The 16837-nt window shown below is 44.0% G+C and overlaps 1 protein-coding gene across 4 annotated transcripts in view; it reads right to left on the bottom strand.

Moving 5' to 3' along the window:
• The window catches only part of LOC117752234 (ADAMTS-like protein 1), a 95874-nt gene extending 79266 nt beyond the window's left edge, over positions 1-16608 (bottom strand). For 2 of the 4 annotated variants that reach the window (XM_034569447.1, XM_034569446.1), the window contains exon 1: positions 16261-16588. In XM_034569447.1, the coding sequence (XP_034425338.1) occupies positions 16261-16314 (54 nt within the window). In that variant the 5' untranslated portion in view covers positions 16315-16588. Of the gene's footprint in view, positions 1-16260 lie in introns of all 4 variants that reach the window. The other 2 variants (XM_034569444.1, XM_034569449.1) reach the window with 2 other exon arrangements.
• Between the last annotated feature and the right edge of the window lie 229 nt (positions 16609-16837).

Genomic DNA, 16837 nt, shown 5'->3' with positions numbered 1-16837 from the left:
ACCATCCTGACAAAAACATTTTTTTGCCCGCTGTTCGTTGAGTGGCGTGCGTCCCCTCCCTGTTGACTTTGGTTGTTCTCCTTCAAACAAAGTGGATACCTACTGTCACGGCAGAGTTATGTGAAGAAAAAAAAAATGTGCAAAAGCCTGAGAAATTATGCTGACAACCAGGGGAACATTCACACGAGAGAAATATAGAAGAGAAAGAAGCCACAGTGGTGCATTTGTCTGCCTTGCTCAGCCTGGCGGCGCAGCTCGTGTGTACGGAGAGAGGCGGCTGAATATGCGCTACTGAAATGAAATGAAAAAGCGGCTCAAGGCGAGGCAAATAATTGGATTTGGCTCAGCCGGGACACGAGTGTCTGCTCAGCAATGTGGCTGTGTTTGCACAGCTGGAGCCTGTGCCCAGGGTCATCTCAGCGGGGAGCAGGGGTTTGGCACTGCCGGGCACAGCTACAGCGCGAGTCTGCTGAAGAATGACTGGACGCTTCCCTCTCCCTGTCGTTCGAGTGCAGAACAGAGAGCAGAACGCACACAAGACTCACAGAGGCGTCTACTGACAAAACAGAATTTCAGCTACGGCAAGACGGTTATATTTTTTTCCATCCCAGCCCTTGGGCAGACCAACCTGACGCGTTCCGCCACTGTAATGATATGAAAAAGGATCATTTTTGTTTACACAGTAAGCGGTTTCAGCCTCATCCATTCGCCACAAATTAACTACGTTTCATGGGAGACAGCATGAGCAAGGATCTCTTGAATAAGCACTACTCAATATTGCTATCAAATGTAGTAACAACATTACAGATGTCTTTCTTTTCAACTACCATGACGGTATTACAATACCGATGCCTTCCCCAAAGAGCGACTCCAGTTCCACTCTAAATAGCACAAACTTGACAGGTCACCCCGCAAAGCAGGTACATTTCACCCAGCGAGATGAGCGATCCGTCTCTGAAAACCTGCTGGCTGTGGCTTTGGTTTGTGTAAGAAAATGTTATTTTTTCAGAGTGAAGAGCAAACCCCCGGTGGCATGAAACCTTAGAGTGGCCAAATGGTTGGAAGCTGTCTCACAGCGGCGCAAAAAAATCAACGCAAGCCAAGGTGCTTCAAGAATCAAGGTTTGTCAGGAGGAACAGCTTTGTCACGACTGGGCAGTGCATCTGCACATGTTTCCACCCACCATCCTGCAGGAATATGCAGTTGCGAAGAGATATATCATGCTCGACTTACAGTGCCAACACACGCACACAAAGACAGGAGCGTATGGCATAAATCATTTAGCTTAGACTGTGTTACATGCAGACAGAAAGTGGAAGAGAATCTCAAGTTCATTGTCGAGCATGCATCAGGGAGATGTAGCTACCAGACCCTAAAAACTGGAAATCAGAGGGTCCATTAAGTTTTAGACTGTGCTCAGCGACAGAACAGATAACAGTAGCTCTAAAATGAATGGAGTAGAGTTACACCTCCACATAAAAACTCACCTACTTATGGAAATATAACAAAATGCTGCTTATCAAAAGACATTCAGGCCACCTAGCTTTGTAAAAGACAACCTCGGAGTTTAAGACAGTGAAGACATTTGAGACTCTAAAACCTCATCGGGGCATCTTCATCTCCATTGTGATAGTGATTCTCTGGCCATGAAAGGCTTTTTTTTCTTCTTGCATTAAGAAAGTAGCTTTGAAAAAAAGTGCACACCCCTCTTGGAAATTCCTGACAGAATTGACTCTGGCATCTTGAGTTTCAATCTGATAGCCCCCAAAATTACTTCTGCAACCAGAACCTTTCCAAATGTGGTCCAAGCGGCCCTTCCATTGTTGTTGGCGTGCGTAACAGAGATGGCTTCACATTCTGCGGCTTTCACAGATATCCAGGTGACACCGAGCGATCCCGAGGGCATATCACGACTTAGGAGGAGAGGCGAAGCCAATGAAAGCTTCAAGTGCAGCTTCATAGTAATCTGGTGGTGCTACCAAACACCCCTGTGTGCTTTGGAATAAGGGCCTGGCTTCTACAAAAAACTTCAGGGCCAGATATCAGTGCACATGCCACATGCAAATAATCACGATAAAAAAAAAAAAATCATCTAACATCTTAGCAGATGCCAAGACAAACACAATATCCCAATAAGTTGCATTTGGCACAGTTGATTGCGATATTGATACAGGTGGCCCTCCCAAGGTGAACAATGGCGGTTCCCATAACATATCCCCTTGGAAAGTGAACAGCCTGCCCTTGGCCGGGCTCTCCGTTTCTCTGTCCAAGGATTAGAAAACCAACTGGACCCCTGAGATTACCCTGGTGCCCGTAAATGTGATGCCTGTAGCAGGTGGACAGGCAGCGAGCACTCTGTTAATCTTTAAGAGTTAGAGGTGGGCAGGAAGAAGGGAATTATGGGTCAGGGAAAGGACAGAGGAGGACAGACGTGCCGCATGAGCCATCGGGTTGTGCTGTGAGGGACGGCACCATCACCAGCTGCATTAATGATGGAGGGTGAATGTGTTCATCGCTTGTAACTTCTGGACACAACCACCAATCACAAATGTCTCTATAAAACGAAGTATAGAAAGAGCGTCAGAATTAATTTAATCTACAAGAAATATGACTAAAAACCCAAAACAAGACAAGTACTAAATGAAAAGTAATCTTGGGAAATGGGACCAATGGTGAAATGTGTTAAAGAATAATAACTAAACAATCTGTCTCAGAGCTGTCATATTACCTTTGTTTGCCTTAAAAAGCTACTACAAAATGTATGCTGTGTTAAATGACAGAGGCCATACAACAGAAAATGCCTCTTTAGCATCTGTGCTTGGTTGTAAGTGATCTAGAACAACCACTGCACCGCAAACTTCATAAACCTTGCTGTCAGACTTTTGAACACTTGCTAAACGACTTTAGTTTGCAGGTTATTTTTGCTTTCAGACTTTATAACATCTCTCAACTCTTGTCCACGTCTGTCAACAACCCGAAACGTTAATAGACCATTCACGGTGAGAAAACTCATTTAAAACTCGTATTCAGCGGTCACATTCTCTTGGATCAACAGCTCAATAAACTTGAGAGCAATAAAATGTTTTCCATCCGATGAGGAGAAAGAAAGAAGAAAAAAAAAAAAAAGGACTAATAAAGTGTGGAGTGAGTTTGGAACCACAAACTGTGATATTTTCTGGTTCTGGATTCAAAATTTTTGAACTTATATAAACTATTATTACTGCAGGAAACCTGTTATTATTTCAGGACTGCACTATAATGTGTGTGCCGCTATATATACACTTTTATGCACAGCCACTTGACTTCTCATCAGCTACGGCATGTGATTTAATACTGCGTTTGTGACAGTGAGTCACATTTTTTAATTGCTCGGGTTCTTTTTATTGCATTTTTGTTGCCTGAGCAATCAGCGATCTTGACTGTTACAGAGACAGACACTAATAATTATTACTGCCACGGAGCAATTGAGCGAGCGGTACCACTGAAGAGGGAAAGGGCCATGCACACAGCGCCGTTATGACACAACAGCCTGATATTAATGAGACACAAGTGGTGGATCTGCCCTGATTCACTTGCATCATGCAGATAACTGGGGCATGCAGGTTCACCGAAGGTCCAAGAGCCAAACTGGCTTCTTATGTACAGTAAAATCCCTCGACCTGCACAGCTGGATGCACGAGTCTGACTGACAGAGTCACTGACATGTCAAGCCCTGTACCTACAAGGGAGTTTTGCTATCCTGTGCATGTGTGTATGTGATTAGCGGGTTCACTTGCAGTGTTAAATCTGGGACCTGACCAGCTGAGCCCCTGCAACAACCTGGATTAGTGCAGCGGAAAGAATAACAACCCATCCTTTGCCCTGGGTCGTCACATGAAAGCAGGGAGATGTCTTTCCAAATTTATCTCGACAGTTGGAAGACTTTGTCAATAATTACTTCAGTGCACGTAGGGTGGGGGGGGTATGGCTCCAATCGGATACAATAAAAAAATGAGACTGGAAAGTTTGTGCAAAAAAATTACACACACACACACACACACACACACACACACACACACACACACACACACACACACACACACACACACACACACACACACACACACACACACACACACACACACACACACACACACACACACACACACACACACACACACACACACACACACACACACACACGATTGAGGGCCAGGTGTAAAACAGGCATGAATGCTTTACACCTATTTCCCCAAATTCTTGAAATAAAACTAGAATTACGGGCCTGTGGTTGTAAGCCTCCATCAACCAGGGCAGTATTAGTCTCTCCATGTGTTCCTAACAGATTGTATTCACAATAATATGAGGTCACAGTGACCTTTGACATCTAATCATGTAGTCGACCACTCTAAGTGAACATTTGTGCCAACTTTGAAAGGATTCTGTCTATAAGTTCTTAAGTGTTCACAAGGCAGAGAAGCATTTTGTTAGGTCACAGTAGATGAAATTTGAAGAAATTACCTTGCGGATGGTTGGACGAACAACCAGAAAACATAATGCATCCAGCCACTGGCTATCGCCGCCATCAAAGCATGAAAATACCGGGACATGGGAATGTCCTCACCTCTGGGCAAACTATCTCTCAGTCTTTTTCTCTCTGTGGGGAAGAGGAAATCATCTTGCCCTCAAACGCCCTGCTGCCCACCTTCACTCTGCAGAGGAAGAGACAACCCAGTGCACTGAAACTCTCCCTCTTTCAGTAACACTCCCTCCTAGTTTGACCCATGAGGAGCAGGAAGCCTGGGAGCTGAAGTAGGTTAGAGCCAGGAAAAGGGAGAGGCTGTTGAAGAACCCCCCGGACCAAGGAGAATGGCTCAGCAGAAGCTAAGTGTGTCAGTCAGTGGGCAATACAAAGCCACACTTGTGGAGCTAAGCCTTAAACATCTACGAGAGCACAAAGACCAACATTTTGTGATGTAAATATGTCTTTGCGCTGCACGCTGGGCTTTCTTAATAAGCTCTAAACAAAGGGAGACATAAATCTGAAGTGTCAAGTAGATAAAGAGATAGATCATGAAATGAAAAGGTAGACGTGTAAGCCCACACTCGCATATTTACTTTCAGGCCGGCATTGAAAAAAAAAGAAAAGACGACAGCGTGTTGGTGCAAGAATCACCTACGGTTGCATTACAGACACACATGGTTGCACAGATAAAAGTTAAGAAAAAGTTTGAGACAAGCAAGACAGTTTTGGCACACGCTGTTGAACATGAACCTACATCCTCACCACTGCACCTCGAGGCAGAGTGCATCTGCCAGACACACACCTGCACGTCAGGGATTCATGCGAAAAGTCACTTCAGACATATGCCGTACACACTTTAGAGTCTCCTCACACTTTAACGTGTGTACGTTAAATCTCCACATTACTTTATAGCAACAGTACAGCCGTCTTGCACCGATCTGTAAACCTAAATGTCGTGTTACGGCATTGCCCAATTCCACATCTGCTGTGTAAATTAGACGCCGGCAAGCTCAGTCTGGTTCTCAAGGAAAATATTCCCTGGCAAAAATATTTGTTGTCAGCATAGATTAAGCCACTGCAATTACAACCACATATTGTAATATTAACACTGGGTGAGTGAGCATCACTCACTCTGAGGTGAGAGACTGGCATTCTCTTAGCTTTGGGCAAATGCAGTAAATTCCAAACCTGTTGCGTAAAAAAAAAAAAAAAAACCCTTTGCCAATTACGTTTAGGTGGAACTACTATAATGTGCTCATGCAAAATGTTGAACTGATTGATCGACCAACTGTCGCAAAGTGGACTCGTGATTAACATGGTGTGTGCTATGGGGGAAGAAAGAAAAAAAAATCGCTTGCTCCTTTTTCCAGTTTGTATTATGAAAGTTTTAGGTCACTTATTTTGGACACATTGAGCCACTTGTCTTCTCTCTGGAGTCTGCACAGCTTTTAGCAGTTTAAGTTAATCACAAAGGGAGTGAAACATAAAAGTCATGTAGTTTCAGTTCACTTGAAATTTAGGAAATGTCTATTTGCTAAATGTTTTCAGAGTAATAAATCACATTTCCAACTAGAATGGCACTCTGCCGTCTGAAGTATGCAATCTTCAGTCTTTCAACACAAAAGACCCCCACTGTGACCTTTGACCCTTTAACACTAAACTCTACTCAGTTAATCTTTGAGTCCAACTGAACATGTGTACCATCTTTAAAGCTATTTTATCAAGGTGTTCCAGAGATGTTAGTTTCACAAGGTCATAGCAACCTTGTCCACTAAATTCTAAATCAGTTCATCCTTGGGTCCAAGTGAACATTTGTCATGTACAGATGGAAGAAGAACCAGAGAATATAAATCCAATCATGAACTGGATTGGGAATAAAAAAAATTAAAAAAAACTCCTGCATCCTCTCACTATAACGTTATCTGAAAATCTACATCCTGTGTGTATCCCACAGTCTTCTCTCAGTTTGTGATCTGCCCTTCACTCCATCACTCCCTGCTTGTTATTCACTTCCTCCTGTCCACAAAACTCTCGAGGGGCGGCGCATGCAGCGTTTGGCACAGACTTGATTCCCTCTGATCATGTAATGATTTGCCCGTAACGATTACTCTCTCATGCGATGATGGAGCGGTTTGTACCTGTCCCGCACAGAGACGCAGTCGGCCGCATTCCTGGTGCGCCCTCCTGCCAATCAACGTCCCCTAACGCACTTGTCTCACGCTGACACACACATACACATCTTTCACCAACTCTCTGTTCCTGATGCACGAAGACGACAAACGCACGCAGCTCTCGCTCTCAAAACGTCCCTATTCTCTACGTGCGTCATTCATTTCACTGCAGGCGATTCACTGATGAGTATGTCACCCTGTTTAATTATCATCGACATCCTCCACTCAGTGTGATGTCGTAATGTGGTTCACCTGGAGCAAAGATTGTATGAAATATTGGGTGTGACAGATGAACAGAGGTTTCCTGTAGTAATTTGAAATGTCAGCAGGTTTATTGGAGGAGATGGTTATTTTTCAGTGGTTGTAACCCAATCTTCTGCTCTAAAGAGTGAACATTTTTATTTTGAACTAATTCAAGTCATTTGAGGATTAATGGACATGAGAAAAACCTCAATTGTTCAATTCAGATATGATCAATAACCAACTGAAAATACAAATAAACAACAACAAGAGCCATTGTAGCTGTTGCAAACAAAGCTAAACTGGATAGTGATAGTGAATAAATAAATAATCTATAAAATAAGAATTAGTCAATAGATTAACTTGAATGTCACTGAGTAGAGTGCATACCACTAGAGCAGGATTATTATTTAGATTTGCACACACTCATAAATATTATTAGATTATTTTCATCAAGATCCATGAATTATTCTCTAAAATGGTGTTAAGAGACTTTGAGAGACTGGTGTCGAGAGACTTTGTCAAAAATGATAATAAGAAGAGCCTAAAAGAAGCAAGACATACTTGAGATGGTTTCACCTGCCCTGCACTTACCCTCAGCTAGTTGGCCGTCAGTCCGTCTGTTTGTCTGTCAGTCCGTCCGTCTGTCTCTCAACATTGAGCTTAAATGATCCGAGCAAACAGTTTAGGATCTTTCGTATCGAGCCGACTTCACTATCTGTGGTTTCATCGAGGTGGCTTCACAGGCCACCTGGTGACCACAATCCCAACTATTCCAGCTATGAGGCGAATCGCGGCCGAGATGAGAGAAGGAACGGCGCTGACAACACAACAGGCCTTATTTAAGAGAGCATTATGTCCCATTGAAGTGAAGGAGGGGTGGTGGAAAATGAAGGGTGAGTGACATGCTCAATGTCAAATGTGCACTTTTCCAGGTCATGGTTGCCAAATACTTTTCAGGCTGCATACCTGTCATCGGGGAGACGAGCAGGAGTGCTGAGAGGATTCGGACCGGGGGACGACAGATTCAAACAAGCCGGGTTCATGCGAGGCAGTTTTTTTTTGCATGTGGTGCAACCCCCCGCTGAGATCAGAGCGAGACACCAACGTGGATGATGTCACGGCACAGAGGGATCGTGGGACAGAATTTCACAGTGGCCCTTCAAATGCAACACCACGGTGAGACGCAGGCCGAAAACAACATTGACCTGCAGCTGCTTTTTTTCCCCCCCTTGTAATTGTTTTCTAAAAAGGTCAAGAAAGGTCTTATAAGGTCATTCACTGCACACAAAACAAGAATGTACAGGCTTTTTGAAAACGTGAAAAATGTAAATAAAGGTCATTTAAAGTTCATGGTCATGTTCACTCTTAGAAGACAATGAACTGCCTTTATTTTCTATCAATGAAAACCTGACTTTATTTACCATAACCTCCCAACTGCTACCACACACCCACACCCACAGCAGGGGCTTTCTCAAAAGGGGCGACCCAGGCCTCTTTACAGGGGCCAACAAATCTTTTCTATGGCCGCAGCATCTGTGCTGTCTCGCCGCTCACTGTGTGCACGTGTGTGAAGTACATGCAAGTGGATTTCATAGGGCACCCTGGTTTATAATCCATGTGAGCAGCCTGGGAATGAGGAAGGCAGATGAACCTTTGGCTCCAACGGTCACACCACATACACAGAAGTCACATGACTACAGACACACACTAATGCCCCGTCCCAATTCCCCCCCATATCGCTACCATTTGGCCCTGATCCTTCGTTTTGTGTATTCAGGACCTCCCCCCTAAAAATGAAGGGGTTGACGGAAATTCCCGAATGCTTTACAAACGGAGGAAGCGAATCGACATGACGACCGCTGCGGGTAAAATGCTCATGAATGCAAGTATGAAATCTTGCTAAATAACCATGAAAGAAATGTTAAAATCCAGCAGAATATCTTATTTTTATGCAGTAGCAATGAAAATGTAATCGAAGTGACAAGCATTTCAGGAAAATAGCTGTTCACGCCGTCAAAACAAGCATGCAAACAGTCTGAGTGACAGTAACGAGTAATAGCCGTTACTCCCGTGTTAGTTTGAAAAAAAAAAAAAATCATTTTATAAAAAGGAGGCAGTTTCTATGGACAGGACCAACATTACATTGAAGTAACCGATGTAAACATGCTGACTGACTGTATTGATCAGTAGATCAATCTGTCCCGTCTGTCAGATGTGTCACCATTATAATGTTGGTGGGTTGTTAGTTGGTATTGTTTGCAACTGTAATAACGTTGGTTTGCTGCTGATGAAGTAGTGTACCATATAAGTACGTGAAATCTACCATTTCTCGTTCAGTGGCTGTATCTTCATTTTTAGCCGACTAAATGATTGGTGTCGATCTTCTCATCTAAACCTCAGCAAGAAAACAAATTCGGTATTTCCTAAAACATTTACTACTTTTAATAGTCATGATCTCAGTCCTGATTGATTTTGGTGACACAGTGCATCATTGAATTCGTGCCCTGTATCTGCCACCAACAATGAAAACTAGTACTGAAAGGAAAACGAAGAATGTGAATATATTCAATCCGTCTATCCATTATCTTTACCCTTTATCCCTTAAATTAACGGTCATGGTGGGGCGCTATAACCAAATGCACTAAATTGATTTGCTAATTAAAAGTTTTAATGGATTTAAGGATTTGAATACTTCTACTGCACCTTTGTTGTAATTGGTGAACATGGTAAAGGCGAGAACATTTACAGAAAGCTCCACGCATCTACTTTGTAAGCACGATTACATCTGCTTCTGTGGGCGTGTGCCGAGTAATCCTAATAGCACATCATTTGTAATGGGCTTTCCACTTTTCAGTCATGGCGGCGCAACGTTTACTCAAAGCACATGTGGCCATGGAGAGGGGGGGGGGGGGGGGGGAGGGAATGTGAGAACCCCGGGAAGCATCATTAGCCTCGCAAACGTTCAGCGGAGAGATGCTGTCAGATACAAGCACTGCAGACCCTCAGTCAATCATGTTTCCCCTCGATTTAGCCATCCATCCTGTCTTTTCCCCACACACACACAACCTCTCTCACACTCATGTGCAACTTCATTTTCTCCTTTCCAAAAAGAGTGAGGTCAGTGAGAATGATAGCTGCTGTCGGTTTTGGTTTTTCATGCCTGTCAATCGGTCGGTGAATCTGGAATCATTGCATCTACACGCAGCAAGTGAATATTTATGTGCTACTCTCCAACTTTATGCCGGTGGCTTTGTTCTCCATCACTCCTGCTTGGCCCTTTTCACCTGCTACATATGAAAAGGGTATTTGCTTTGACCTGTAAGTCACATTATTTCTACTATTAACATTTCCTCTAATTTTTGTGACATAATAAAAAAAAATAAAAAAATAAAATCGTAATTTGATTCCACTGCTAAAATGCTTAAATGTAATATTTGTCTTGCACATTTTCTCAGATGTTATTTCCTGTCCTGTTCTTCTTTTTCTTTCATTGTTGACCTTTTGCCTCCATTGTCCTTCTGTCTTTCCTCTCTGCTTCCCTCTGTAACATCAAATCTGGCTTCTCCCTCTCTCCTGACAATCCTCCCCTGTAGTGTTTTAAAACACAGACAACACACACACACACACACACACACGCCTACTACCTGCCCTCCCCTCTAATTAGGCATCACGAGAGGGGCCCCAGTGCTGCTTCTCCCCTCCCGTTAGCACCACTCCCCGGCACTCCCGCTGCAATTCCACCCTGGGACGAATCTGAGGTCAAGGCCGGGGCAGAGGAGAACAGACAGAGCTAGACGCGTGAGCTCAAGCCAAGGCAGCGTCGCTCGACTGCAAGGTTATGTGGCTGTTTGAGATTGGCTGTGTGTTAGAAATGTGCAGGCCAGATGATGCACAGACGCCCCGGCTGCTGCAAATGAAGTTTGAGCTGGCGTCCAGGAACACACAACAGGATAAAACAACAACACTCAATCACGCTGATGGAGGGGACACGGGCTCGCTGCAGATAGAGCCCAAGATGTTTCGTCAGAGGAACAGGATGCCAGAGGCTCGGCTTTCAAGCCCGGCAATGACAAATAAACCTCATGATGAAGGAACAAATACATTCACAATGGGCTCCAGAGGAAATAGAGAGGGAACGGAGGGCAGCCACCTGCAAAATCACAATAGAGTTGAATATCTGTGATGGCCGTGGGAGCCGCTGGGGCTGAACTGGACACAAAAGGTCCTTCTGCTGTGATGTTGCCATCTGCTGGTAGTTCTTTCTTAATGCGTGACAGCAGGATGATGTAAGGTCAGAGTTTTGCAGTGTCGCACAATAAGACATATTTCATTTCCTGAGAGCCACATGAAACCGCAGAAAACAAACTCGCTTTTCGATACTGGAGTCTGAACAACATGCCCTCTTGCACACACTCTGGCACACACAATGCAACACGACTCCAGCGAGTTATGCCATTTACTGGCTCAGGCGGAGTTGGGCACTCAGTCACAGAATGTTATGAGAACTCAGCATCAAGTGATTGAAAGGCAAGCAACACTATCGAGTTCCACAAGATTTGGGAGAGGGGAAAAAAAAAAAAACAGCGAAAGCCGTTTTCTCCGTTCCACATCTTTTCACTTTGTACAAAGCCTGGTTTATTCATCATTTCCTGATGTTAGGAAGGAATGATTTGGAATACAGGAACATACTGATTCACTTATTGGACGAGAGTAAGAGGAGTAGATCGATACCACTCTTATGTCTACGCAAAAAACATAAAGGCATGTACAATTTGTCATTTTTGCACAGATTGCACAAATGAGAAATGACTTCCAAACAATCATATTTCCCCAAACTAGTCCTCCGACTAAACGAGGTTCTGAAGTGTCGAGTTGCATTTCTCTTCAACAGGAACAAGTGTGCTGCAAGTCGTCACTGGGATGAAGACAAAAGGGAAAACGGTCTTTTAAAAATTACAAAACCAGATACGAGCTCATCCTCCAGCCAGGTCTAATTTTATACTTTTTCCAGTTGTGCCGCATTTGCAAAAATCTATGATTAGAGGCCTTTTCTATTATTTCTGCAATGGTTTCTTTGGCCTCAAGGAACTGGCAGTGTCCTGATGTGAGATGAAGTAAAAGAAAAAATTACAAATTGGAGATGAGTGCTAGACCAAAGCCCAGTTATTGGTTTATAGTAAATTACTATAGAAACTGAACTTTCTTTCAGGCTCAACATTAAACAGAAGCTGCCATCGCTTGTTCTGTTCTGCAGGACGTCTCCCTCATCGGCCCGCTGAGAATAGTGTGAAGCTACTTCCTTTTTGGCCAGCTTTACGGGGATGAACGCCTGCTCTCTGGATTTGCAGGGTTGGAAGAGCTGTATACAGACACACCTGAGTCAGACACACAGGAAAATTTGCTTCTACGCCAGGAACACTGAGGGCACTGAATGAAAAGTGAGACCCTCCTTGGGTGCCTTGGCAATTTGTGCAAACATGACTACCAGTGAATTTTGGCCTTGGACTAACATTGCACACACACACACACACACACACACACACACTCTAACACACACACTTCCGCACTTCTACACGACCCAACGCTCAGTCTCACTCCACAGATTAACCCCAGATGGCAACAATGAGATGAGTATGAAGGCTTTTGCTGCGTAACTGAAAACACGCGGTCTTGTTAACGCACTCCAAAAACTTGCTCCATCCATCCATCACTGGCCAGATGTTCTCTGAAGCCTTTTCCCTTTACTCAAATGGGACCAATCCCTCTCAAAATTAATTCACTTCCCATTCCACTTGCGTCCACAACAAAGGCCCTCATGAATGCTAATTGGAAGGTTTGTGGTCCGTATGATCAAGCGGTCGAGCCGAGGAACAAGAGATGTTGTTGTTGACGGACGCTCACTTGGGACCATTTGCATGCCGTGACCCCACTTAATCCTGCCATTAGACCCCAAAGCTTCCCCATCCTGAGGACTTCAATGCACTCCGCTCGTTGCATTCGGGCTCGGAGAGGGACCATTTCCTTGAAAAAACATCAAAATCTGTTGGGGTTTTTTTGCCTAATTTTTTTTTAAATTCCAGCTGGGCAATCTGAAGAAAGGCATGTAGGGAAGTGAGCGTGGCAGCCAAACACTGTAGTGAGGTCTGGCAGCTGACTTATATCCATCACACGTTAGAAACCATAAAACATGTTGTTTTCCAGTAACTCCTGAGGAGCATAATCAATTTCAACAGATATATCTTTGTTAAACTCATTTTGCCTGCTGTCTTTTATTGCCAGCAGTGATATAAAAGAGACTTGTGGTAATTTATTCACCTTGTTGGGGGGAAAAAAATACACTGAGCAGTTTTTTATTTAAGATTTAAGTGTCTAGCCTTTAGTGCCCCCTCAGGTAAATGTGCCAAAACTGACTTTATTAAGTAACCTCATTAAATACATCCAGTTTTCAGTGTTGCTCTTAATTTGCAGTGGTAATCTGATATGCATAGTGAATTCACTGATTGCTCTTCCTGCTCTGGCCCCTTGAGGACTAGCGTTTAGGATTCAGTGACATCTAGTGGTGGGATTGCAGATTGCAACCAATTGAATACGTTTTTATTGTAACATTCAGTAACATAAGCCAACATTAGCTTAGGTGGCTAACATTCCCCCCCCAAAAAAGAATGTTTTCTGCCGTTTTTAGTAGCCAAGGTGTTTGACTTTTTTAGAAAAATATGTTATTGCAAGTTTTTTGAAACAAGAATTGCTCCAGAAACAAGGACTGACATATTAACGATGACATTTTAACACCTGGAGCTGAAAAATATGAGCAGAGATGAAGAACGCATTAGTTCATCCAAATCTATAATGCCAAATTGTCAACTACAACGTTATGATTTCACCCTTAAGAAATATTAAACTTTTACCAAAAAAAAGGGTGAAAGCAATAAGGGGGAACATAGAGGACCACAAAGAACAGAACTAAAACACTAGCAGGTGCCAGATCAATATTTGGGCCACTAACCTTGGTGCTTACAGATATACTTGGGTGTCTTCTAAGGGTACGCACAGCCACCTTTAAATTCTTATCCAGCAAAAAGGTTCCACTTTGCTGCACAAATCAAGGGGACGTAGTGACAGCAACAAGAACCATCCAAGAATCACACGAGGTATGTCATTATGTCACCCACAAAGGAAGTTCTATTCCATTTAGGGTTGGAGCCACAGGCCATTTGGCACACACACACACACACACACACACACACACACACACACACACACACACACACACACACACACACACACACACACACACACACACACACACACACACACACACACACACACACACACACACACACACACACACACACACACACACACACACACACACAAATATAGAGCCTCATTCTTTAGTCAGATAGTCATGCAAAGACTTTGACCTGCCATCAAGGATGAAAAGAAAAGGCCGTGGCACGGCAGAGACCCCGGGAGGCAACACTTGTTGATCCCTGGTCTCTGAAGCGAAGCACTGGGTCACTCTGGTTTGTGTGAACAGATAAATGTCCAGTGCTGATTCATGCTGCACAGTCACTCCTTGCACAGATGGGAAAGCTTGTCAAGTGCTGGCTTGACCACCCAACTCAGTCGTTACTCTGTCTCACAGCATAAACCACCACTTATAATACAGAAGTCAGCTCCAGTGTGTAATACAATCATTTATGATGCACTTTCATTGCAGACAACTTAATGTGAATATAAGAGAATTAACACACACCCTTCTGAGTACCACGAACATCTGCCCTAAAAAAACCATGGAGAAAACATCTGAAACGAGTGACTCACATCTCATATGTCATCTTTATCCAATTTAGCCCTCAATATTATGTAACAGGGTTCATTTTGTCCACATTTTAAAAAGGGCTGGTCCATGTTAACTTCATCAAACAGCCCATTTCAGACCCTCAGTCGTCTTACATGGATGCTCACACAAAGATTAATGTCCCATTTCCTGATTTTCTACCACAACACTCTAAACTGTAACACAATCAGGCCAGCACTGGACAGTGGCCTGGAAAGAGTTGCAAAGCCTCGAGCGCGTCTCTGTCACTGACAGTCACTGATTATGGTGTGGACGTGCTCAGCTCGACGACATGGCAGCCAGGGTGTCTGAAGCAGTGGCAACCCCCCCTCCCCTCTCTCTCTCTCTCTCTCTGTTTGAGCCCGGACGTCCGTCTGCAGGCCAAACAACTGCTTTGTGTCTCTTGCTGTCCACTTCACGCAAGCACGTGTCAGCTTTTTACACAACTGCATGAACGGATGCATGTGTATGACAGGAGATAACATGGAAATCTATTGCAGAACTGATTGACATGAGCTGAGCACACCGATTTTGGAAGTTCTTTCGAATCCAGGACTGATAAGCTGTGACCTTTTGGAGGATTACCAGTGAACTATCTATTCCACTGCACGTTGTGAGTGCAAAGAAAAAAAAGAGGTCTCTGGACTTTAAAGGGCTGCTGCGGGGGCAGATCCAGGGGCATGGTCAGAGGGGGCACTGGCCCAGGTTTAAATCTGATTGCCCCATCCTGTCCGTAGATTGTTTTGTTTGTCACTTAAGAAAACTAAATAAAAATTTGTTCAGACTTTTTATTTTCGAAGTTTTTTGAAGTGCACAATGCTCCTGATCAAGGACAAATTTTCAAAAATACTTTCAATGATGTGTGGCTTTGCTCAAAGCTTTAGAGCTAACAGTAAACAAGGAATGACCTTACTCAAATCAGGAATTGTGCGTGAATGTCGGACAAATAATCGGCCCCTTTGTGTAAATTGCCAGCCCCGATTTATAAAAATCTTCGATCCTCTACTGGGCAGCTGCACGACATTATTTAAATGCACATATTTATGCCACATTTTACAAGTATTGTTTTCTTCAACAAAACTTCACTTCAGCAGAATGCCAAACAGCCTTGTACCTGTTGCAGCATCCCTGGAGGATAAGGAAGGCCACCATATTAAGTCAATCAAAGTTCAGTAAATCTTTACTTGGTGGCTTAATGTCAGGTATTAATGCATGTAGCCAATAACAGTACCGGTTATGGGTCCTGCAATAAACTATATATGGATATGATGATAAATGTATGTATAACCAAAGCATCTCAGTCTGTGTTGAGTTATCATGTTGAATGTTCTTTTAGAAACACAGCACAGGTCAAACTGAAGGCAACAGGTGTCACTTTTCTCTCTCTGTCGAGTAATTCAGGCAAAGTTCCCAAACGCATCTGTCCCACACTGAAGTGACGCTCTTTCCTCCTTAACATGTTTAATAACGGGCAACCTTTGCGTTTTCTTGCAGCAGCTTACCTTTACGCAGACGAGCAGGAGCAGCCCAGTCGTCCCCAAACAGCCCCCTCTCATCTCTGACAGACTGAGCGTGGATACCAAGAAGTGTGGAGCTGTGGCTCTGGCGTGTCCGTGCGTCCCAGTCCTGCCCGAGTCGCTCACACTCTCCTCTCCGCGCCGCGCTCCTCCGGCTCCAGTTCTCCCAGAGCAAAGAGGGGGAGCGAGAGAGAGAGAGAGAGAAACAGGTAAAAGTCAGCCAAGGGGTGCCGCGGACGACATGACACTTCACCGTCCGCTTCCAGATATTTTGTTCCCCCGGCAAACACGTTGCTGCTAAATTTATGTTTGCATACCAGGCGTGCGTCAGGAGAAGGGGCTCACCCACCTTACATTCTTAAAGAAACACGCTCCCGGTGCCATTACGCGCTGATAGGCTGCAGGGACACGCAGGGGTTTTGAATGATGCTCGGTGGTGTTTGATGGTGGAGACTCATCCTCACGTAATGCTGCACTGGCTGGTGTGAGAACAGCGTGCAGGACTTTAAAAAAAAAGCCCAGCAAAGTTAAAGTAAAAGAAGGGTTATTTGTAGGTTCCTGC

Source organism: Hippoglossus hippoglossus, chromosome 18 (genome assembly GCF_009819705.1).
Source record: "Hippoglossus hippoglossus isolate fHipHip1 chromosome 18, fHipHip1.pri, whole genome shotgun sequence".
Classification (NCBI taxonomy): domain Eukaryota; kingdom Metazoa; phylum Chordata; class Actinopteri; order Pleuronectiformes; family Pleuronectidae; genus Hippoglossus; species Hippoglossus hippoglossus.
The sequence above is the reverse complement of the archived record's forward strand: the minus strand, read 5'-3'. Positions and strand labels throughout refer to the sequence as shown.